At 41.5% G+C, this 22,928-nt stretch overlaps 1 protein-coding gene across 4 annotated transcripts in view; it reads left to right on the top strand.

The window, feature by feature from the left end:
- Positions 1 to 22,928, top strand: part of cacnb2 (calcium voltage-gated channel auxiliary subunit beta 2) — a 62,898-nt gene that overhangs the window by 32,474 nt on the left and 7,496 nt on the right. For 3 of the 4 annotated variants that reach the window (XM_022767076.1, XM_022767077.1, XM_022767078.1), the window contains 7 exons: positions 12,515 to 12,634; positions 18,468 to 18,590; positions 18,702 to 18,838; positions 18,949 to 19,025; positions 19,317 to 19,450; positions 22,526 to 22,606; positions 22,726 to 22,784. In XM_022767076.1, the coding sequence (XP_022622797.1) occupies positions 12,515 to 12,634; positions 18,468 to 18,590; positions 18,702 to 18,838; positions 18,949 to 19,025; positions 19,317 to 19,450; positions 22,526 to 22,606; positions 22,726 to 22,784 (731 nt within the window). Of the gene's footprint in view, positions 1 to 12,514; positions 12,635 to 18,467; positions 18,591 to 18,701; positions 18,839 to 18,948; positions 19,026 to 19,316; positions 19,451 to 19,650; positions 19,671 to 22,525; positions 22,607 to 22,725; positions 22,785 to 22,928 lie in introns of all 4 variants that reach the window. The other variant, XM_022767079.1, reaches the window with a different exon arrangement.

Below are 22,928 nucleotides of genomic sequence, written 5' to 3'. Positions count from 1 at the left end.
TGGGTTTTCGATATTCCACTCTGTGTAAACATCATACAACTTGAATGAAGAACTGGAACAAGATGATACAGAATATATATTACATGATACTGTCAGACAGAGTGGAATAAGATGCAACTTTAAAGGCACTTAAGGAGAAACAAAAAGAGGAAACTGTATGTAAACGGGTTAACCTGAGACTAGTCTGAAATACAAACAGTATGAATGACTAAGACCTGATCAGTTAAAGCAATTTAGGCGTGTATTATTCAGTGCTATGGTGTGATGTTCAGCAGATGCTGTTGTGGATCTTTGCAGCTGATGAGAAACGACCTGGCTCAATCTATAGGTGGTTGCCCCTCGTTCACTCTCTCACATACAGAATCACTTGTTTGATTGTGTAAGGAATCTGTTCACGAGTCTTTGTGGGACTGAACCTGCCAAACTCTTGCAGTTGCATCCACTTTGCTCTGCTGGGCTTGTCAAGCAACACTTAGTGTATCTTTTTAGTGTGTGTTTGACTTAAGCATCTGTCACTGAGAACTGTGAACAGTGGAGTTAACACCACTGATTATGAAGTGGTGTTCGGAGGCCTCGCAGGACAAAACGCAGGCCAGACTTTTCAGCTGGGAGACAAGTACTAAGTATTATACTATGTTAAACATTTAAACATTGTACAGTGATACTGCATCAGTGCTGAAAAACCACTGTGTTCAGCTACTCACACACACAGGATTATCAACTGAATCAAGTACATTACTGCTTCAATTAAGATGACACATAATAACATGTACACATACTTGCATTTTAAACAATGATCTAACAACAACTAGTGACTTGCTGCTATCCAGTGAAAACCATACATCACCAATTTTGGTGATATTTAATTTTTTAATGTTTCTTAGTGGGTTGAGAAAACTCACATTTTATGCTTAATAAACTATTTAAAGAGACAATGGGATATCTAATAATTACATGGTCACAAAGCTAAAAACAGGACTGATTTTCTTAACTCAAGAAGAGTTTATGTTTTGGACATACATGGTTTTCACAGGACAGCAACAGTATTCAGATGGTTGCCCCTCAAGCATAAGGGATATAGTGATATAATTATATACTCCACATTGTGTTATTTTTATTTTTATTATGTAATTTATATCATCCTGATGCTTTTTTGGACACGATGAAGAAAATCTAAGCACCTAGGTCACATCACTTGATCTTAAATTGACCTTGTGTGGGTTTTCTACCACCAGATATATTTAGAATACACTTAAAAGTAACTGGACATATTTAGAGAGAGATTTTTTTTTGTTTTATTTATCACTGAAATCTGGGAAGTCCCCATGCCTCTTTGGCAACAACCTCAGCTTTTTATAAATCTCAAATTTTGCCAGAAAATGGTCCAAAGCAAATCATTTATCAAAGTATGAACTAGAATAAATGAAGCTGAAATCATTTTACTCAAGCACAGTCCCATTTGTAGGATGGTGTGTTTTGCTCCACTGAAGATGGTTAGCAGCTCGTTCTGCTCTCTTAGCCAGTTCTCATCAATCATCCACAGCCTGCTTCATACACCAGGAAACTGCCAGAATATTGATGACGCAAGCACAAAATAGCAGCACAGAGCAGCCCGCGGCCTTTCTTACTGTATCCCGTTGATCAGCCATCATCCTATTATGGTGCTGTGTTTCCACAAAGGGACCTCAGAGGGAAGGAGCAGCTAGATAAAATAAATCTCGCTGTGATGGGATTCACCGTTAATGAGAGCAATGCCCCTCCGGGGACGACTGCTGCTGGGTGCAGGTAGTATTTACTGGAAGAAAAGGATTAGCACATAATTTGCTGTTGTAGAGATCCCGTCACCCCTGCATTTGTCTCGCCGTAATGTTGCAGGGATTTCAACAACGCTGTGTGAGGCGCAGCAGCAGTGTAGCAGAAATGAAGCAAACATCCAAACAATGCATGTTCCTTTGTAAGTCACATAGTCAGAACAGCTGAGCAAACAACACTTGCCTGATAATGTTTACTCTGTATGGGGCTTTTGAGGGCTGGTTTCACAGTACCCTTACTCTTAGACTAAAGTCACTTATTATTTGTGCCAAGATGCAAATTCTGTCATATTTAGATTATTTTTTTTTTAGACTCAAGCAAATACAATGTCAGCTGGTCGGGTAGATGCATTAGTGGAAACTAAAATATCTTGACAACTATTGGATTGATCACCACGAAATTTTGTTTGTTCCTGGTTACCCAGAGGATGAAGCCGACTGACTTTGGTGATCGCCCAAATTTTCTTCGAGTGTCCGCCCACGAGGTTCACGTTTGTTTGTTTTTGTTTTTGTGAGAGAATTGTCGGATGGGTTGTCACGAAGTCTGGTCCAAAGATTGATGTGGCCCTCAGGATGAATTAAAATCACTTTGGCGATACCTAAGCTTTTTCATCTAGTTTCAAATTAAATAAGATGGTGAACACGGTAAACATTATAACATCAGCACGTTAGTGTTGTCACTGTGAGTAGAGATTCTCGAATGGGAAAAGTTTTGAATGTTTCTCGTATTTGGAGAATGGAATATAGGGGATGTTTTCTCAATAATATATCTTCCTTTTAATCACTTTGTAATTGATTAACTAGCTGTTTGCTGCTGAGGCTATCGACCTAGCTCCTGCTAGTCCCAGTAGTGTCCCTCCTTTTTTCCTTTTCCATTTCATTAGTGCTGAAGTGTTAACAGTAGTTCAATAATCAAGTAATTTAGCTCTACATTGGTGGTTTGGTGGAGGAGCTTTCAATGGACTGACAGAAAATTAAGCAGCAAGTAATTAACTGATCATTTAAGTTATTTATCAAGCAAATGCCAGATATCCCAAGATTCCAGCTTCTGGAAAGCCAGTAGTGTTGTTTTTGTTGTCTTTATATATTCGGACGGCGAATATCTTTGACATTTAGGTTGGTGGTTGACCAACATATATTGTGGCTTTTTTTTTTTTTCGACTAAACAATTAATCGATTATTTACAAATTACTGAGAAAGATCTGAAAGATTCAAAATTTACCAGTGAAAAAAAGTAAATTGCAGCTTTTTTTTTTTTTTTAAAGATAATAAATCTTAATGAATGGCTGTATAATTTTTAATAACTGTTTCATTTTCATCATTCATTTTGTTTCACTTCAGTATTGTGAATTTACTGTTTGTTGTAAAACGATTAAACATACTCTAAAGTCATCCAGTCTTAAGTCCCCTTGCCATGTGGCTTGTTTCTATAGTTTCTAGCTAGCTGCTGTGCACTCTGGGATCACATGATTGACAGCCAGTGAGTCCATCTCCTCGGCAGGATGATGCACTTACCTAATGCATTGGCACATGGAATGCTGGGTAAACACTTTTTTCATAGGCCTGTCGGTGTCACCTTGACGTCCATGCAGCCAATCCCTCTTCTGCCATGCCAGAGGGATCATTACCCCCCCCCCCCCCCCTTTTTTTTTTTTTTATCTCTCTCCTCATTTCTCTCAGACACACGTTCTCTTTCTCTTTCACAGATTTACTGACAGTCAGTCTCTCCTGCACCCTCTTGCTCACTTCAGTATTCAGTCCTCTGTTCTGTGTTAAATATTAGTAACCAACCCTTTTTGTAGCAGTCACACATCTCTCACTCTTGGCTGTCATGTCTGCTCCCATTGTCTCCGTTTGATGAAGGAGATGCTGTTTGTGGACCGGCGATTTAATTGACTTTGTGTTGCACTGAGTGAAGTGGCAGTGATGGACAGATGGCTGGGAAAAGAGGCTTTGGTTCTAGCCAAGAGTGAGTCATGCCAAGCTTGAAACTGCTAGCACACTTGCTCAGCCCATTGTCAGCCCGCTGCAGTCAGCTACAGTCCGTCAGCCAGAACTGAACATGACTTGGCACGAGCAGTAATCTTCATTCTTCAATCATGATGCAGAATGTGAAGTATACTTGTGCAGTCTGACCACACAGCCTCATTAAACCCACTGCTGACGCTCGTCTGAATTTGAGCTGTGTTTTGTTATTTTGACAGTAGTCTGACTAAGATTAACATTCACTGTGTCGTAGAGTTCAGCTTGGGGTTACTGGTGGTTAAAGTTTACAAACTGCCTTTAAGCCGAAGCTGTTTTTGATTGAACTTTGTTGTTTTTTGCTATTCAGAGGCGTGGCGTATAGCAGCGCTGTAAACTTCAAACTTGAGACGGAGACTCGAGTTGAACTTGAAAACTTGTCTCCATAACCTAATTCACACTTCCAGCTGTTCCTGCTGGCACCAGAGTAAAACGAAAGATAAAAGATTTATCATGAAAATAATAAGTTCATACATATAAATGAGTAGCTTTATAGTTTATTTTCCTTTCCACCTTTTATTACCTATTTACTTCCCTGCAGTCATGCAGCTGTGAAGACTTGAGCCAGACTTGGTTCGAAAGACTTAAAAACAGCTATGGTATATGGCGTTGTTGATCAGCATTGTCTTAGCTGAGTCTGCCAAATATGCTGCTATTTTCAGGACACATAAGGCATATCTTAAAATGCCATCGTTTGATATATCAGTGGATCTAGAATTGTACTGGGACCCTGTAGGAACAAAAGTTTTGTCCAATTCGATTTTTGTTTGTTTGCTTACTTCCTAGTTTTAGTCTGTATAGAAGTGTCAGTGCTTGTGAGATTTAGGAAACCATGTTTATTTTATTCTTAGCCTCAGTTCTGTCAAAAAAATGTATTGCTAGTATAAAATTGGGGAAAAAAAGCTTATTTTCATTTATTTTGTCACAACTATTGTTTTTATTACGTCTGCCAAGTAGGTTATGTTTTCACACGTCTGTTTATTTGTGAGCAGGATTACGCAAAAAGTACTGAACTGATTTGGACCGACACTGGTGGAGGGATGGGGTTTGGGCCAGGGAGGAACCCGTTAACTTTTGAGGCAGATCTGAATCATTCAATATGAATCAGCTTTTTTTTCTCTTAAGTCTAGTGTGTGTTGTTTGACTGGCTTTGGCCGAGGTCTGCGCTCTCTTGAGTGCCCTTCTAGTTTCCATTGGTTTGTGAGAGATTTGGGTCTTTAAGCTCACATAATGCTTTGGGTGATGTAAACAAAAAGTGTAATGTTGCTATGGAGTTACAGGCTGTGTCTGAAATCACTCCCCACTTATTATATAGTGCTCCACAATCACTGTCTGCCTTTTTTATTTGAGCGTCTGAATTCTCAGTGTGAAACTTATGCCTCTTAAATTTTAACAGTGGAGAAAAAAAAGTAGTTTTCATGGCATGTACTTTCTGTTATCAAACCTACAGTAGATACAACAGATGCAACGCTACAACTATCAGTGATGACAGAAAATGATCAGAACACACAAGTCTAAAATATCCAGGTTAGCCAGTGAGTTAGTTGCAGATTATTCCTGTGATCTTCTTCTATAGTCATTTACGTCAGCATACATTACTGTAGCTAGTAGCATTTGCTGTTTGCACTGTAAACATGGATGTGCAGACATCAATCACCAAGATTCAGAAGAAAACATCTACATTTTACTATTATAGGTTATTTTAGCCAAATACCAAGCACTAAATGTTACAGTTTGAAAATGCACAGAACAGTCCCCCTCCCCCTCTTGAGCCGATCCATACAGGGAAGAAAGCCAAAGCCACTGGGAATCCCTTGAGAGATGGGAGATGAAAGAAGCACAGTTAATGGGTTGAATGAGAAGACATGGAACAAGGTGAAATGAAGAGCAAATGGGAGAGAAGGGAGTGAGAGAACATTTGAGATACTACGAGGATCTGGACATTAGTGTGGACATGAGTGAGAGTGCAGTGTGGCTCAGGTGAAGTCACAGGGAAAGACGCAGGAGAGAGCAGAAAGCCTACATATATGTAAGAACTGAGGTAAAAACGTCAGAACTGAGGACGAGTCAAACCAAGGCGTCTCTCGACTATGAAAGCACTTAATAGCTCACACGCACAGCCTTTATTTTCTGCATGACTACAGCTCTCCATTTTCATATAGGATACATATAGAGAATAACTCTGAAAATGTGGCTGAAAATGAAAAAAAGAAGCTTTCAGATCATGAAGAGATTCCCTGGTGTAACTGCTTCATTCACTGTAAGTGATTCTGTCAGATGCAGGAGGCAGCAGCGACTGACTCGCAGCTTCCTATTTCACTGTGGTAATAGCCACACTGACTTGTAATGTTCTAACGTAATGATCACTGTGCCACTGTTGCATGTAGAGGTCATTGGTGGTCTTACAGCAAGGACCTCTGTCTAAATTAATCAATAAGAACAGCATAGAGACCACAGGACCATTGCCCTCGCCATCTCTCTTGCTCTGACCAGTGCCTGAAGACGGCCATTCTGTTTCTTCATCCCGCCTCCCAAGGTTACCAGTGTGGATTTGCCGCCTGGTTTCCCTAGAAAGTAGGATTACTATTGAGCAATTCTGCAAGACACAATTTAGAATCAATGCTACCTTTCAGCACTAATGCAAGAAGTAGTGAGCTGTTTCCGTGGCAAGGCAAGGTGTTGTGGTGGTGGATGACTGTAACGCTGCATTGTGTCCAATCTCAGACATTATTTGATGTTTGCTTTTTAAGAAAATACTTAACTGGTGAGAATGATATAGTGTTTTCAAAGTGTTTAGTTGGTGTTAGTGTTCATACCCAAACTATAGTTTATTTGGTATAACAAAAAATGTTCCTTAAACTTACCCAAGTCAGTTTTGGTGCCTAACCCTCACCTTCCTCTAATTTCCATGCGTGGGTGTAGTAAGAATAATTCAATGGTGAACATTCAGCTAGATTAAGAGTCTACCGCCACACTAACAATGCTGACGTTTAGCAGGTATAATTTTTACCATGTTCAGCATCTTATCTTTTGGCTGTTTTAGCATAATGTAAAAATGTTACAGAATCACCAAAGTCAATATGATGCATCATCCAGGGATATCGGTGCCAGATTTCAATTTAGTAGAGGTTTCTTTATACTTTACAGGATAAGTACAATAATAGAAGTGAGCAGGCTTCATCCTCCGGGGGCCATGAATGTCTGTACAAAACTCAGTCTGCCCCAAGTGTTGGGCTGACTGACCTAAAGACTGACAATGCTTGCCCTGGAGTCATGCTGCTATCGTGGCTAAATATTGCCACTGAATGTAATCCCAGATTTACATATTTTTTGGTGAGTTCGCTAGAGTGGGCAGAGCAACCATAAATCAGTCAGGTCTTTAAGAATAATTAATTTTAAAGTGTCGTCTTTCATTGTTTTTTGGATATCTTTGCCTGTATTTGAGAGTGCACGGTAGCAGGAGGCAGGAGACAAAGGGAGAGAGATAGAAAAGGGGGATAACTTGAAACAAAGGACCCCAGCAGGATTTGAATCAACTTTCGGCCCATGCTGAAGTGTCTTTGAACAAGACATCAGATTTAAACAGTGACTCTCATTCTGCTGGGTGGAGCAAAAAAAAAAAAAAAAAAAGAGTACGTCTCCTCATGGATCAACGCAGCATCATACTGCTGTTAGATTATTATTAGCGGCGTGTGTGTGGGTGACACAGTGCTGTCAGTATCAGTGTGGCAGCAGGTCTAGAGGTCGGTCATGTCAGGCACCCGAAGGCTCTCTCTGCCGCTGTGAGTCTTTGTCAATGTTGTCGTCAGAGTTCAGCCTTCACAGCTCCACCACCTTCCTCTCTGGGCTCCATAGATCCATGAGCATCTGTGCCCTGCCCTTAGAGCTCTGGAGGCCAGTGTCAAACCACCTTATTGAACCATATGTGACCCTTGCACTATGTCCCAAAAAAACAGACAACGCATGCTGTTGATATTGTTTTCTTTTCTAAATTACTGCTGTAGCTGAGGTTATTATGGCGGTTTTGTTGTGACAAGATCAATTTTCTCTTGTCTGCCATTCCCATCCATCTTTGTTCAAAACATCTACCTCAGGTAATCACACTCCTCATTAGACTAATTGGTCTTAATGAGCTAAAATCACATTATTCTCTCCTTTCATGTAAGATATGTAATTTTTAACTCCGTGTGTCGTGTTGAAAAGACCCTGAGCAGATGGAGGCGTGTCATTGATTGGTTATGATAAGCACCGCTGATTAGCACGTCATCCTTTGATCTACAGTTAGTGCTCCTCAGGGAGTGACTGCTGGTCATAAACCAGCAAGCCCATTTTCAACCACTTCTCCCACGGGCTGACCCCTGACTCCTCTGACCTCACACAACCTCATGACCAGTCAGAGACAGAGGAGCGTGATGCGTCAGCACTGCAAAACAAAATTTAAAAAAAAAAAAGAAAAAAAAGAGAGGACATTTTTGAATAATCCTTCTGCAGGGTTTAACTTCGGCTGGTCCTTTATGAGGATGGGAAATTTTTCATTTAACGCTGTAATTATTCTCATTTGTCCTGTGTGGTTTTACGATGCTCCACTCACATGTAATTAATTACCACTGATCTGACAGGCGAGGATTTAGAGCAGCTTTCACCTCAGAATCCGCACAACTGAGACCAGAGTGAAGAGGAGGTGATTTGAAAAAAGATACAGTGCTATATATTTAAGTTTTATTTCTCTCTCCTTCTTTGTCACATACACAAGCATAATCACTATTGGGGCTGCAAACAACATTATTTTCATTATTAATTCATCTGCTGATTTTTTTGCTTGATTGATTGATTGTTTTGTCTAAAAAGTGTCAGAAGATGGTGGAAATTGCACATTAGAAATTCCCCAGTGTCTGAAGTGACATATTCATATGTCTTGTTTTTGTCTCGTTTGTCTCAAAGATGTCTAATTTACATGGATGTAAAACTGAGAAAAATCAAAAAATTTAAGAGGTTGCAATGTTGAGGAGCAATGTTTTGCATTTTTGCCTGAAAAGTGGCTCATCAGTAAATCAACTGATCATTTCAGCTCTGTTGTCACAATTTCTGTTTGGTTGTCATAGTTCATTATAGTAAATTACTCAATTAGTCAATCGACATGAAATTGAATTAATCTTTTATGCCATTGATCGGGCAGAAATGCAGAACACTCACTGATTTTTAGCAATGCAAGAGTTTGCTGCCTGTCCCTGTTTTACAATGATTGGATTAGAAAATGATTCCTTTTTTCAATATCAGTATCAACATTTTTGTATATTAGGTAATCAATCAATTGAAAAAAAAAAATCAATGCAGACACAGATTTATTCATTTATGCAGGTGTTGCTCATTGAACAAACTTGCAGTCAAATCCAAAATATGAGAGAGGCTATCTGGCTCTAAGTTGCACAGTCAATATATCAAGAGAGCTTTGTGTTGCTGCAATGTTTAGACTTTTGACTTTGCACCCCAGTAACAATTTAGAAATATGAAAAGAAAAATCCAGTTCATGCCCTAGATAATAATAATTGAAATCAGTTTCAGCTTTGCAGAGGTAAGGGGACATGAATTATTTTTGGTTTCCAAAGGAAGGCATGAAAGGAAAAGCTTTAGAAGCACTGCATGAATTGATAATTGGAATAATGATGAGTTTCCGCCCTAATATCATGCATGATGAAAGCAAGTGTGCAGATTTAGATTTGAGTATCTTCTACAGTAAAGTCAAGCTCTTAGAGGATGGCAAGATGTGACATCTATAACAGCTATAAACAGCTCATATCAAGGTGAATATAGTGTGTTTATATGTAAAACAGCATGCACAGTTGACGCATGGTATCAGTACATCCACAAGCACATGCACTGCCCAGCACTTATCACTGAGACACAACGAGCAGATGGATTGACTGTGAGGGGCAAGTGAGGAAAAAAAAAATGAGGGGAGTGACAGAGGAGGAGGAGAAGGAGGGGTGGGTAGAGACAGAGATAGAGAGGCAGAGTCAGTGAAGTAGCACAGGGGGGCTTGTGAGATGTACAGAACAAACACTGACAGGCTGAGACACCGAGAGTGAGAAAGAGGGAGCTTGCAGCACCTGAGAGGCAGCAGCAGCAGCTTAATTAGCATCAGGAGGAGAGTCGGTCACAGGCAGCCACACCAGGACTCGTGTAGATAAACTGCTGTTACCGCTTGTGGAGCAGCACGGGGAGGCTACGGCGGAGGAGGAGGAGGAAGAAGAGAACGAGACAGGAGCCAAAGCTCGAAAGAGAGGATGAGAAGCATCGCTGCCACCTGACTCATACTGGGAGTCAGACTCAGCACCTGCAGCACTCCAGCTATCAAGGAGATTGGGGCAGACGGAGAGAGAGCTGCTGAGATTATGCGTGGGGCAGAGAGCTCCTGTGGATTCCCCATCTTTGGCAAAAGCAGCAGCAGCAGGAGGAGCAGGAGCTGTGGCTCTACAAACAGCAGCAGAGCTAGCTGGAGCTGCAGCAAAACAAGGAGCTCTGACTCCAAAGCTATTTATTTATCAAGAAATGAAGGTAGCATTTACAGCCAAGGTGTAACAGGAACCATCTGTCGATGTAGCCACAGTGTTGAATGTACCTGTAGCCAGAGCACTGACGGTAACTGCAGAGCTGGTGCAAAGGTGCCCACAGCAGTGCAGTTAGTTGTAGTTGTAGCAGTAGCAGGGGGGCGCAGTGGCTCAGGACACTGAATGACCAGTGTGGCTGATGAAGGCCACCTGGATCCGCTTGCTGAAACGAGCCAAGGGAGGTCGCGTCAAGAGCTCCGACGCTTGTGTAAGCAGATTTTGAGTGTGTTTACGTTGTGAAAGTTGGTGTTTTTGTGTGCATGCGTTTGTGTTTTGTGCAGTATGTCTGTGTGCCTCTCGTGCATCCACCAGTCCATAGTGTTGGGGGTCAGTGTAGCACGGTTGTGTATTTCCTGGTGATGATGAGAAGCCTAGTGTTGTAAACTGTTATGGCTGTCAGATTCTGGGCAGAGCTCCATATCACCTCCCTCTGACCCACTGGGACGGTGTTCTTTATCACACCCCATCATTTAGACGTGACCTGATGGAATAATTATTGCAGTCTAGGTATGTTCACCTGCGCTCTTCGAGGACAGATGTAGCTCATGAAAAAGATGCTAATGTGCAGTAAACAGCCAATTTAGGACATTTATATCTTCATGTGGGAATGCTGCATATTGAGCATGAGCAGCGTTTGAAGAATCTGAAAGACACGGCACATGCAGTAGTTGTTGATGTTTTGAGAGCCACTGGGGAATGACTACAATCCCGAACGTGATGACAGCAAAAAAACAGCCCATGGATAATTAATGAGCTTGCTTGCAAATGAGTTATTCATATCAGGTAGGCCTACAGAGCAGGGAGGATGAGAGAGACGGAGACGGTTGACAAGTAACTGGGTTTCATGTCAGACGGACGACAAACATGAATAACCTTGTGTTATATACGGTAACAACACTCTACACATAAGTCAGGTAATGTAAGTGGAGAGGAGAGAGAGGCATGGACCTCCTTTGTATGTATGTGATGGCCGGGTAATTCTAATCAGGCACAGAGTGAGGGAGGCTATTTTTAACTCAGACAACAGAGTGTAATGGTGCAGTGAGATGAATGAAAGACCTTGTGTGGGTGGCATAGTAGTGTGCAGGTAAGGATAAAGCTCAAACCTTCACTTGGTTAAAAATGCTTTATTTTATTCTTAGATGTATGTCTACCTGAAACTGAGTTGTGCAGAAAAACAAAATTATGATATTACACCTCATCCATCTGTTACACATTCACCCAGTCAGCCTGAATAATTTAAAACCCATTCAGTTTTTTTGTAGTTACTGTTCTCTGCCTTTATAGTGTAGAGTGGTTTAAATCAACTTGCATACTATGTGCTGTATAGCAATGGCGTGCAAGCATTACTTAACCTACTTTAGCAATTATTTATGATGTATTTTCATGTTGCATATAACAAAATATGTAAGTGTGTATGCGGTGCAATGCACTGCACTCAGGAGTGTGTGTGTGTGTAACGTAGTAATCTCTGGTGTACTGGTGTGTGTGTGTGAGGCTGGTTGTTTAGAGACATAAAGATATAATGGGACCTGTTGTTCTTCAACATTTCCCCCAGAGTTTGTCATAGAAAGATCACAACAAATCTGCAGGCGAGCGGCTGAGAGAGAGAGCTAAGGATAGAAAAAGAGCTGCTGGTAATGTGATTCTATGAAAGATAGTTTGTGTCCTTTGGCATGCTTTACCAGAAAAAGAGGAAGTGTCTATTATTTGTTAAAGGTCCAGAGCTCTTGTGATTTCCTCAAGTTGTTGCAGCGATTTGTTTGATTGCAGAATTACATGCTTGCTCATTTCATCCGGCGCAGCCATTGCGCTCATTATTTCCTGAAATTAACTGAGATTCCTTTGATGATCGGAGTTTAACACTTCAGTCTGTGTGGGTGTGTTTAGACAAGTTGCACAACCTCCAAAAGTTGAATATTTCTTTGAAGAGTGAGGGCAATGAAAAGCAAAGTAGTTGTCTCTGGTGTCTTCAAGACGCTGTGAGGCCCACTAAAGTGTGTGTCCAAATCGACATCGTTAAGTTTCAGTGTATGCGTTTCGCTGAGGTGTTGCTTGTTTTGTGTCTCGCAGGGTTCGGCCGACTCCTACACCAGCCGTCCATCAGACTCCGATGTGTCCCTGGAGGAGGATAAGGAGGCAGTGCGCAGAGAGGCAGAGCGACAGGCTCAGGCACAGCTTGACAAGGCCAAGGTTGGTATCCTACATCTAACGGTGCTAAGCTCACTCTGTCCAGTTCCTGCCAGCTGAAACACAGCTTCTGTGGGCTCCAACAGGGGTGTGTCAGGAACATTTTTGATTGGGCCAGGTGGGTGTTCAGAAGAGCAATTTGAGTTTTAGACCGTGAAAGTGAGAACACCTATGGAATGTGATGACTTTCTTGAGCTATTCTAATGGGCTGTTTGAGGGTTAAAGGTACTCTATGGAGCTTTTGAACACTAGCAGCACTATGATATAAAGTCTTTACCATCTTTACTTTGGATCGTGAAACCTTCCGTTGATTTCACACCAGTCCACTGACGGGCAGTTGATAGGTAATCAGAAAAGAAAAATAGGAATGCATCCATTAAGACAAAGAAGAAGACTTCAAGGTCACAAGCAGACATATAAAAGTCATTTGATTTAAGAACAGATACAACAATACATTTGATGTGTTTGGAAGACCTTAAAACTCCACATGGTTCACATACAGTGTTTTGGTGAGAAACAATGAATGTGAACTTTTAGTTACCTTTAAGTCCAGGTTTTAGGGAGTAGTTGAAGGTTAAGGTCAGGGTAAGACATGTAGTTGTGATGGTTAGGGGCAACGGGATGCATTATGTCAGTGTGGGTCCCCACAAGTATATTAGTACAAACGTGTTTGTATAGACGAAAACTGGTTTATTATGCTTGAATGAATGATGGCAGGCATCACTCAAATAGTAACGTAAACTTTACACTGGCCTGTTTGTTATTGGAAGATGAAATGCTCAGTCTGCTTCCTTTTTGGTCTCTTTTCTTGGGCCTACATGTTTTTCTTCCACTATTACAATTACAAGCAGCTTAGCTTCTGTATTTGCATTCTGGTTCTTGGGGGGGGAGGGGGGCAGATTTCAGTGTGTCTTTGCACTGAGAAAACCATTCTTGTGAAGATTTCTGTGTAAAGTTTGTGTAACCTGACTTGGATTCGATGTTTTTACTAAACCTGGGGAAAGATTATTGGACAGTGCTGCAGGACTGACTAGGTGACCGTAAAAGAAGCAGGATATTAGAGATGATTTCAGCTGGTTTCTCACATGAGGAAAGGGCCGTTAGGGGCCGCTGATGTGAGAGGTTAAGGGCCTCGGAGGGCTCAGCGTCACTGTTTATCAGAGCCAAGCCTCGCCTGCTCTGCTCTGCTCTGGGCCACAATTAGCAGCATATAAACAAACACACACACGGCAGAGCAGGCTTGCCTATGCGCAACAGGAATTGCAATCAGAGCTCCCTTCCACAAAATCACTCAAATCGCTGGCACTGTAAAGATTTATGCCTTTGATCTGTGAAATAATTCTGCTATCTCCAGTGCACATTCTGTCCTTTTCCTGCTTTACAGCTCATTGGGTAACTGGTGTTCTATTTTTGCATATTAATTCAAGCAAGTGTCTAAGAAATTGGTTTATTGTCTTTCACTGGGTGTTTAGTGTCTATAACAGCTAGTTTGCTCATTAGCTGTAAGCCAAAGCTCTTGGCTCTCCATCCGTTCTAGCACACATTTTCCTCCTGCACTTTGTCTCTGGGTAGCTCATAGCTGGCAAAGACAGATCATTCCTGCAGATCTATGTTGTTATTTTCCAGAGTCACCCTCTCTGGCTCACTAATTAAAAAGATAAGTTGCCTTTATAGATAACCTAGCACAGATAACCCCCGCTGGCATTTTACATGACAGATGACTAGTAAAAAAATAGCCTCTCAGTGGTCTGGCCACCAGAGAGAGCGCAGGCTGGGGTCAGAGGAAGTGCAGACTCTCTGACTGTGAGTGTTTATGGCCAGTAATTCACCGCCACTTCACCAACATACCACTGATATTTGTAAGTAATGAGGATATGCTTGGTCTCATATGGTCTCATTGGCACAATATATTTTTTCACATGTATTTACATATACACACATAAGAAACACCATCTGTTGTCCTTAATTGACCTTAAATAGGTCAACCCACCAATTTTACACATCAAAATGAGGTAAGCCAATCACTGGCATCACTACTCAGCTTGTAAAAACAGTTGTTAATGTCTTCTGTGGCTCTGGAAGGAGTGTTGGCAAATCTAAGAAAATAAGCCAAATGATGTCATGAGGGGTTATCTCAGCTTGGGTTTAGGGACCATTAATCTTTAACCGAAACCCTGCATTTCAAATGGGGCAGTTTCAAGTCGAGGGCTTTTACCAGGGAGGGAAGGATTAACCAAAAGATGCTTTAGAGTTGAATCATGGGAAGTGTAGGATCTAAGGCTTTAGGAGCCAGACCGACATTATGGAATAAAGGTCTGGGTATTTTGGCCTCTGCTACATTGATTTTGACCATTTTGGGTTTTTTTATTTGTTCCTTTTTTCGTGCATTTACAAGTGAATTCTCACTTCATAAGTGTCAATTTTCTCTATTTCTGAAAAACTTAATTTGGCAACTTCATGAGTGAAAACTAATACTGCTCGATGAATTTTGAGGACCTTGCAGCTGGAGGTAAATAAATTTCTTGGCTGGCTGCTGCCAGTTGAGTCTGTGATTTAGTTCAGGTATCACTGATGAGTCCTGCTTCCTCTAAAAGGAGTGCTCTCAGATTTCACTCCACAAGCTTTAACTCACCAGTGACAGTGGATGCAAAGGGAATCTGACTTGTTAAAATAGTGTGCACACATAACAAGATATTACATAATGTGTGATAGAAAACAAAGCATAAACACACTCTAGCTATAAACTCCAGGCAAAAAAGAAACAACCGGTAGCTGCAATGGCTCAGTTATAGACATTAACAGCCTCATTACTTATCATTACTTGCTGTGTGCATGCCTACATTATATTAAAGCAACATTGGATAATTATAGAAATATCTCCCCACATTAAATTAATGAAAGTTACGATTCCCCACATGCAATGATAATAAATTTTACAGGCTCTCAGTGCAGCGTAAGGCCAGAGCTCAGAGAATTCATTTCAAATCGATCCACAACATTCAAGGTGAAACAATGTGGGAATCTTGATTTATAGCATGAGATGTAGCGTGTGTGCTGCTAATGGAGAGGCTGCGGCATGTTACATGGCAAATCAGCAACAGCAAGGGCAGGTGTTCACTCAGTCACTGTAAGTACAGAGAGGCCGGGGAGGTATTATCTAATGAAATATGCATGGCGTGATGCGATATTGTGACAAGCGTTGTGTGGTGTTAATTGGCTGTGGTCCATAGCGCTGCCTCCCAGGGTTCCCAGTTACAGAGAGGGCTTCTCTAGAGCTGGTTATCTCTATCTTTTCCTCTAGTGAGCCTCTTATCTGCTTGAATGTGTCTCTTCCCCTGCTTCCTTTTCTGCTTGCTCTCCCCTGTCCTCTCTCCCTCTGTCCATCTCCCTTCCTCTCTCTTTTTCTCCTCCCTTCCAGTCTTCTCCAATCTCACGCTTCTTACCCCGTCTCTAACCCTTCACCCTTGTCTTTTTGCCTCACTGTGCAGTCAATACGGAATCCATAATGAAGGCCTGTGTTACGTAACAAGCACCAGAGCAGTGTGGGTTTGGTCAGGAGATGTAGAGATACTGTGCAGCAGCATAAAGGTGCCATTATCTACACATCCTGCAGTCACCTACGATATAAGGTGGCATGTTAGGACGTGTGTGTGTCGGTGTGATTGCCTACAGGTCTGTAAAAAGTCACTAAGCTTATAGAGAGCTTCATCTGACAGTCGGCCATGATGGATAGAGAGCGAGCAGAGCAGCTGGGAAGGGAGCAAAGAGGCAGCGGTCCATGAGACAACCCGAGAGAGCTCACATACGTGTACTAATGGACCTCATACCTTCATGCAGCCATGTGACTCAATGCATGCAAACACCAAGGACGCTCCGTCCTCCACAGGTCCCGTCACTACACATACTGGATTGGATGATCTCCTCAGAGGAGAAGTCACAATCACACGCACATACACACGCACACACACACACACACACCCACACACACACACACACACACACACACACACAGCTTACAATCATCACTCCGTGGAATATTTACATTGCTGTCCACATGAGGAAAATGATTCCAGGAGGATTTCACTAATGTATTATTTCCATAATCCCTCATTGTTCATCATAGTCACTTCACACCTGTTGTATTTCAATGAGGCATTAGTGGACAGTGAAAGCCATGATGAAGGAGAACGCTCATCATCTGTAAAGCCCCTCCTGGATCCCGCTGATGAATTATTCCCATAATAGTGAGCTTCACTGAGCTTTGCTGTCTGCTTCAAAGACCTCAAGTAGCATTCACATCCATGCAAATCCAATCAATCCCACTTTGCTCTTCACTTGTTGAAGGTTGAAGGTGAATGGGAAAGTGCCGCATGAAAAATATTCATCTTATATTGTGTCTTTAAACCTGCAATAAGTGATTTTCTGGCCACGTTTCCTCGTTTCTTGTACCTCAAGTGCACGCTTGACACTGAACTGAAACTGTACTCTACTTGTTGGTACACTCTCATTTTAAATTTCTTAGGGAAAATCAGATGGTAGGACTACTATGATGAAAACAACTCCAACATGACAGTTTGGAGTCTACTTCGAAAGCATTTTTCAGAATCTGTATAACGTCCAACAAAGTTAGAACATCAAAGCTCTGATCTAGTGGGTTCAATTTGGCTTCCAGCTGAAAATCACACACCCTTCCCCTCATCTCGCTCTCTTTCATCTGCAGGTAAATATTTAGCATGTGAGTACACGCCGGGAGATTACTCTAAGCTACATCCCTGTGCATTCGTTTTGGCTTTCACTTGACTTCTGTCATGCTTGTCACACAGTCAAAGGCAGAGCTAATGTAATCTGGTTGAGGGCATGACCATGTTGCCAACTGTTGCTGCCATTGCCGCCAGGCCGGCTCCAAGATTATGTCCGAAAGCGTTTTATGTAATTCTTAAAGGGATGTGTGTCTTATGTGGGTATTCTAGTCTTGCAACACACATCCAGAAATCTACTTTAGAGTGTTTGTTCGTGAGCATATGGTTCTCCCATTACAGTTTTTCATGATGTGACCTTATTCAATCTTATTCTAATCCCTTTTTGTAGAAATGTAATGCGCCACTATGGGCAGAGGAGATTTGCTCTTGCTTTGTGTAAAAATATCTGTGTCTGGAAGGAAAGAAAATTCCTATTTTATAGCGTATGTGGACAGTCAGCAGTGTTAGGTGGTTATATTACAGCCTGCGGACGTACAGGAAACATTTCATTAGCTGTATGCATTATCTCAATGGACTGACTGTTTGTCCCATAGAGGAAGGTCAGCAGTGATGAGATAGGAAGGCCAGTATTGATTCAGCCATTTTAAAGATTGTGGAATTGATTTATGAACCATTTACACGAGTGCTGTTTGTGCTACTCATAAGTGAGCGCAAGACAAGAGTCCTGTTTTACTATTGGAGTGGAAGTGGTGATAGCTGCGAACATGTTGCATCATTTCGAATTGTAACGTGTCAGTGTTTTAGCCTGTAGCAGAGAGAGACCGTGCAGCAGCCACATCATTCATGGAGAGATAGCTAGACTAAGTCTGGATGAGTCAGAGCCAGCTTGTACCCCTCACCCAGGGTTATTTTTACACCTCGCACAAAGATAGGAATCACAGCTCACCAGCAGTGCACAAAAAGATCAAAATTTAAACATGTTAAGGAGCGAATCTCTGCTGTATTGTGGGTATTCTGAGGTTATGGGTCTGGATTTTTTTCCCCCAGTTAAGATGCAGTTTCTGTTTGACAAACATTTATATCTTTTGCACAATCTGACATTTTCATTTAGCTCCCTCCTCTGTTTTTCCTGGCAGACCAAACCAGTTGCATTTGCTGTTCGCACAAATGTCAACTACAGCCCGAGTCACGATGATGATGTCCCTGTGCCAGGCATGGCCATCTCCTTTGACGCTAAAGACTTCCTCCATGTCAAAGAGGTGAGCGGTTACTTTCCTGTGTGAGGTGATATTCAACTTAATGATGCTGATGGAAATAAGGATGGGCGATTAGGAGAAGGTGATATATAAATATATAATTATTCTGTGCAGAAATTTAACAATGACTGGTGGATAGGACGTTTGGTGAAGGAAGGCTGTGAAATCGGTTTCATCCCCAGTCCAGTGAAGCTTGAAAACACTCGTATCCTCCAGGAGCAGAGAGCCAAACAGGGCAAGTTCCACTCCAGGTAAAAACCAGAGTCCTTTGCTTTGGCTGTTAGATCATCTAGAATTAATTTAGACTTCTTAAGAGTCGGTTTTGTTGATCTCACATGAGAAACAATCCTTCTCATTTCAGTAAATTGGGAGCAAACTCATCTTCTAGTTTAGGTGAAGTGGTTCCTAACTCACGGAAATCTACTCCTCCTTCGTCTGGTAAGTAGCTTTAGAGGCAAAAGTTAAAACTCCAGCTTCATATTTAAACATACTACATGCTTTTTAAACCAACTTTTAAGTTAGGTAAGGTAAGTGGACACTTAGATTTTTCATATTTTCTATTTCTATTTGCAGTAAAGTGGTCATTTGTCTGAGTTACATGTTTTAATGGTCATAACTGTACTTTTAAATGTTTCATTTAGTCTCTCGATGATGTGAAATGTACCCGTTACCTGTGACCTCCTGTGTTCACCACTGTGTGATGGTGCTCTTGTCTGTCTGTGTGCGTAGCCATTGACATAGACGCCACAGGCTTAGACCCCGAGGACAATGAGCTTCCCGTCAACCTGCGCTCCCCTAAAGCCAGTCCAAACACTGTCATGTCACCCCTAGCAAAAGAGAAACGAATGCCCTTCTTTAAGAAGGTAAACTGTACTACCCCACCCTCTCTTCTTCTCTGTTCGTCCGCTCGGCTGTGACTAAAATGCCTGTAGCTGCTCAGCCTCACTCAGCGCCCGTCCTGTTTGTCCACACCACCGTCCTTGCCCCCTTCGGCGTGTAGCCAGCCTTTAGCATGCATGCCTGTTCTTAACCTATCTCTTTCTCCTCTTCCGTCTCACCACAGCTAAGCAGAAGCAGAAGTCGGTAAGTTGTGGTCTGCAGTGCGCCGGCACAGCAGGGTCTGTGGATGGCCTGCGTGGTCTGAACTATACAATACCTGTGATTCCTGAGCAGAGACTCAGCTCTGTCCTGACCTCTCACCCTATCACTGCTCCTGCAATCCTCTGTGTTGTGTTTGTGATTGTTTATGTGTTCGTAAGTGAACTTGTGATCCTGATTCAGTGAGACCTCAGTGTGAACAGCTTTTTAATAAAATACATGAGATCTGAGTTTGCTTTTGCAATTGCAACATTTTGGAAAATACACTTTCTTTTCAAGAGTTAAATGAGAAGATCGATACCACTCTCACATCTTATATTGAATATGAAACTGGAGTCAGGACTCAGTTAGCTTATCTTAGCATTAAACACTGGCAACAGGGTAAACAGCTAGCCTGGCTCTGTCTAAAGGTAACAGAATCTGCCTAGCAGCATCTCTAAAGCTCATTAATTACATGCTATTTCTCTTTTATTTAAATCATACAAAAGCAGAGATTAAAAAAAGAAAACTCCAGTTACTGCTCCTGGTCCAGCAGAAATAGTCCAGCACCCAAACCCTTACAAAACCGCAACGTGCCATTTTTTTTACACTTGCTGTTTTACACATGTTTTTGTACAGATCAAACAAACAAGATATGTAATTTGTGAACATTAGCACCTGTACCTTTTTATATTTAATGGACAGATATGTATGAGAGGGGTATCAATCTTTTCATCGAACTCCCTTTAAGAAAGCATATGAACATATTTTGTGAATTGTCAAACTATTCCTTTTAGCTTACATATAGACTATATATGCCTTGTCATATTTTTATTAGTGACAACAGCAATAAACGCTCTTTACTATAGGGCTGGGCCTTTTTTAAAGTCAACAGCGTAACATTCAAATGAATATTTTTCCATTACCAAAATATATTGCATATGCATTATGGCAAACATATGCAAAATCACTTTTAAAACAATAATCAAATTGATTTCAATGCAGTAAACTTACTGTAAACTTACAGTAAACTGTTTAATTAGATCACTCCCTCAGTTGGTTCAATTTGGACAATTTAATTTTGTTAAACGCTAACACATGATAGTATTGTTATACAATAATATAGGCGCTGTTTCCCATGGTTACCCTGACCAAAATTCCAAGGTTGAACTAAGGCTACCGAAAGCATTTGAGCAGAACCGCACTGTCCATTAATACCCTCATGTTAGTCAGCAGTAGTGTGCATCAGTTCCCACAATGTCCCAGGGGAAGCCCAGTGACGACAGCAAATGTTAGAAAGAAAATGTTTAGAAGTAGAGAGAAGAGGAAAAAGAGACAGTAACACGTAGTCTACTGAAACACTCATTGTAAAGACGGCACAGACTGGGAGAGCAGCTTAAACATTAGGAGCAATAAGCGGTGATTGAGACAATGTAAGTGAAAGAATAACCGTGAGGTAAATGCAGCAGTATTTAGGTTGTTAAAGGAGGAAGGAGTCAACCCTCTGTTCCTCAGCTGTCTGCTCTCCAACCGTGCTTTGACTTAGATCATGCACTGGTTTTGCTGCAGTAAAAAATAAAAAGTATTTTCATGTTCCCCCAGTGTGCTGCTTATATCCACACACCCTTCAAACATGCTGCTCCGCCAGACGCCCAAGACACACATCCACGTCAGATTCACTGCCTTGACGTCAGATCTAGACAGAAATGCTCTTCCCCCAGAGAATGTCCTAAGAGTGTGTAATTAGGGGTTTAACGGTAGGTTCTTCCCTAAATTATTTTAAAAGAAGGCTTTTTATTCTGAGAACAAATATATGACACTTGCTGCAAAAAAAAACCCCAAAGAGCAGGACATGAATTTCATCAAAAAAAATGTTGTAGGTGCTTCATAAAACTCTTCGGTGCACTTGGAATTTGAAGGAATTTGTTTATTTGTTTGTTTTCTTGCCAAGCGTTAGAGATTGATACCACTCTAATGTCGGTACAGTAAATATGAAGCTGGAGCGTGCAGACAGTTAGCTTAGCACAACATGCCGAAATTCAGAAAGCAATATTAACTCCCACGCATTAAACAGGGGAAACGGCTAGTCTGGTTCTGTCCAAGTGTAACAAACCCCTCTCAAAAACACACCTTGTCACTTTTACACTTTGCCTTGTGTGTGGATTACACAAATGAGATATAAAATGTTAATTAGTGAGCTTTAGAGTTTGTTTTGTCATCTTCAGACAGAGCCAGGCTAGCTGTTTCCTCCTGTTTCAAGCTAAGCTAATCGTCTGATGTCTATATTTATATTGAAGATCGATTGCAAGAACCAAAATAAATGTATTTACAAATGTCAGCCTTTTCCTTTAAGTCTTCACCAGCTTTATTAGACATTGAAACTGAGGCTGTTACAGAAACTGAGCTCCCACTTTGTCCCAACAGTAGAGAGCAAGTTTACCTGTGTCTTAATTTCCCAAGTTTTTCAGTTGTAGCTTCCGTCAATCTTCTGTGGCTTCTTTCCCCTCTGACTAACCTCTCCTGTTATATGGTTCCCTCTTTACCCAGTGACATCAGAACCATGAAATGAGAGAAATAATCCGTCATTAAACATTGCCATTTGCTGTGTAAACCGCTTTGAAATTTCGACAACCTGATGATGTTACAATTTGTGAAGCAAATGACCAAATCTATCATAAATCAAAGCTTGTGTTTCGTCGGGCCAACTGAGACGTCCCATCTCATGGTTCACAATGTTCCAGTGCTTTTAAATTGTCTAGTTCATTGTTGTTCCGACCCCTCGAGTGATTTGTGATGGTGAGTGTTTACTTTGTCTCCGTAAATGAGTGCAACTGTTTTTCTTCTTCTTCTCCTCTCTAAAGACGGAACACATTCCTCCGTACGATGTTGTGCCTTCCATGCGGCCCGTGGTTCTGGTTGGACCGTCACTGAAGGGCTACGAGGTACGTCAGCTTTGATATTTCGCAACACAACACTGCCTTTGTTGTTCATGTTCATTGGGGATTTATAAGCAAACGTGCGTGCCCTTAACTGTTTTATCTTGTGAATTGCTTGTCTACAGGTGACAGACATGATGCAAAAAGCACTGTTTGACTTTTTGAAACACAGATTCGAGGGAAGGTAAGTTCCCTGTGACCTTTTAAAATACAAGCTCTCGTCTGGCTTCCTTCCTCATTCTTCCTCTCTCCCTGACTCTATAGGCTGGTATTTATCTGTCCCCTGAGGTTAGCCAAGGGAGTGTGTAACAAGTTTGTTTGGCCTGGA

This window comes from Seriola dumerili, unplaced genomic scaffold, assembly GCF_002260705.1.
Source record: "Seriola dumerili isolate Sdu_G_001 unplaced genomic scaffold, Sdu_1.0 BDQW01001124.1, whole genome shotgun sequence".
NCBI lineage: Eukaryota > Metazoa > Chordata > Actinopteri > Carangiformes > Carangidae > Seriola > Seriola dumerili.
Note: the sequence above shows the minus strand (reverse complement) of the source record. Positions and strands in the feature narration are given on the sequence as shown.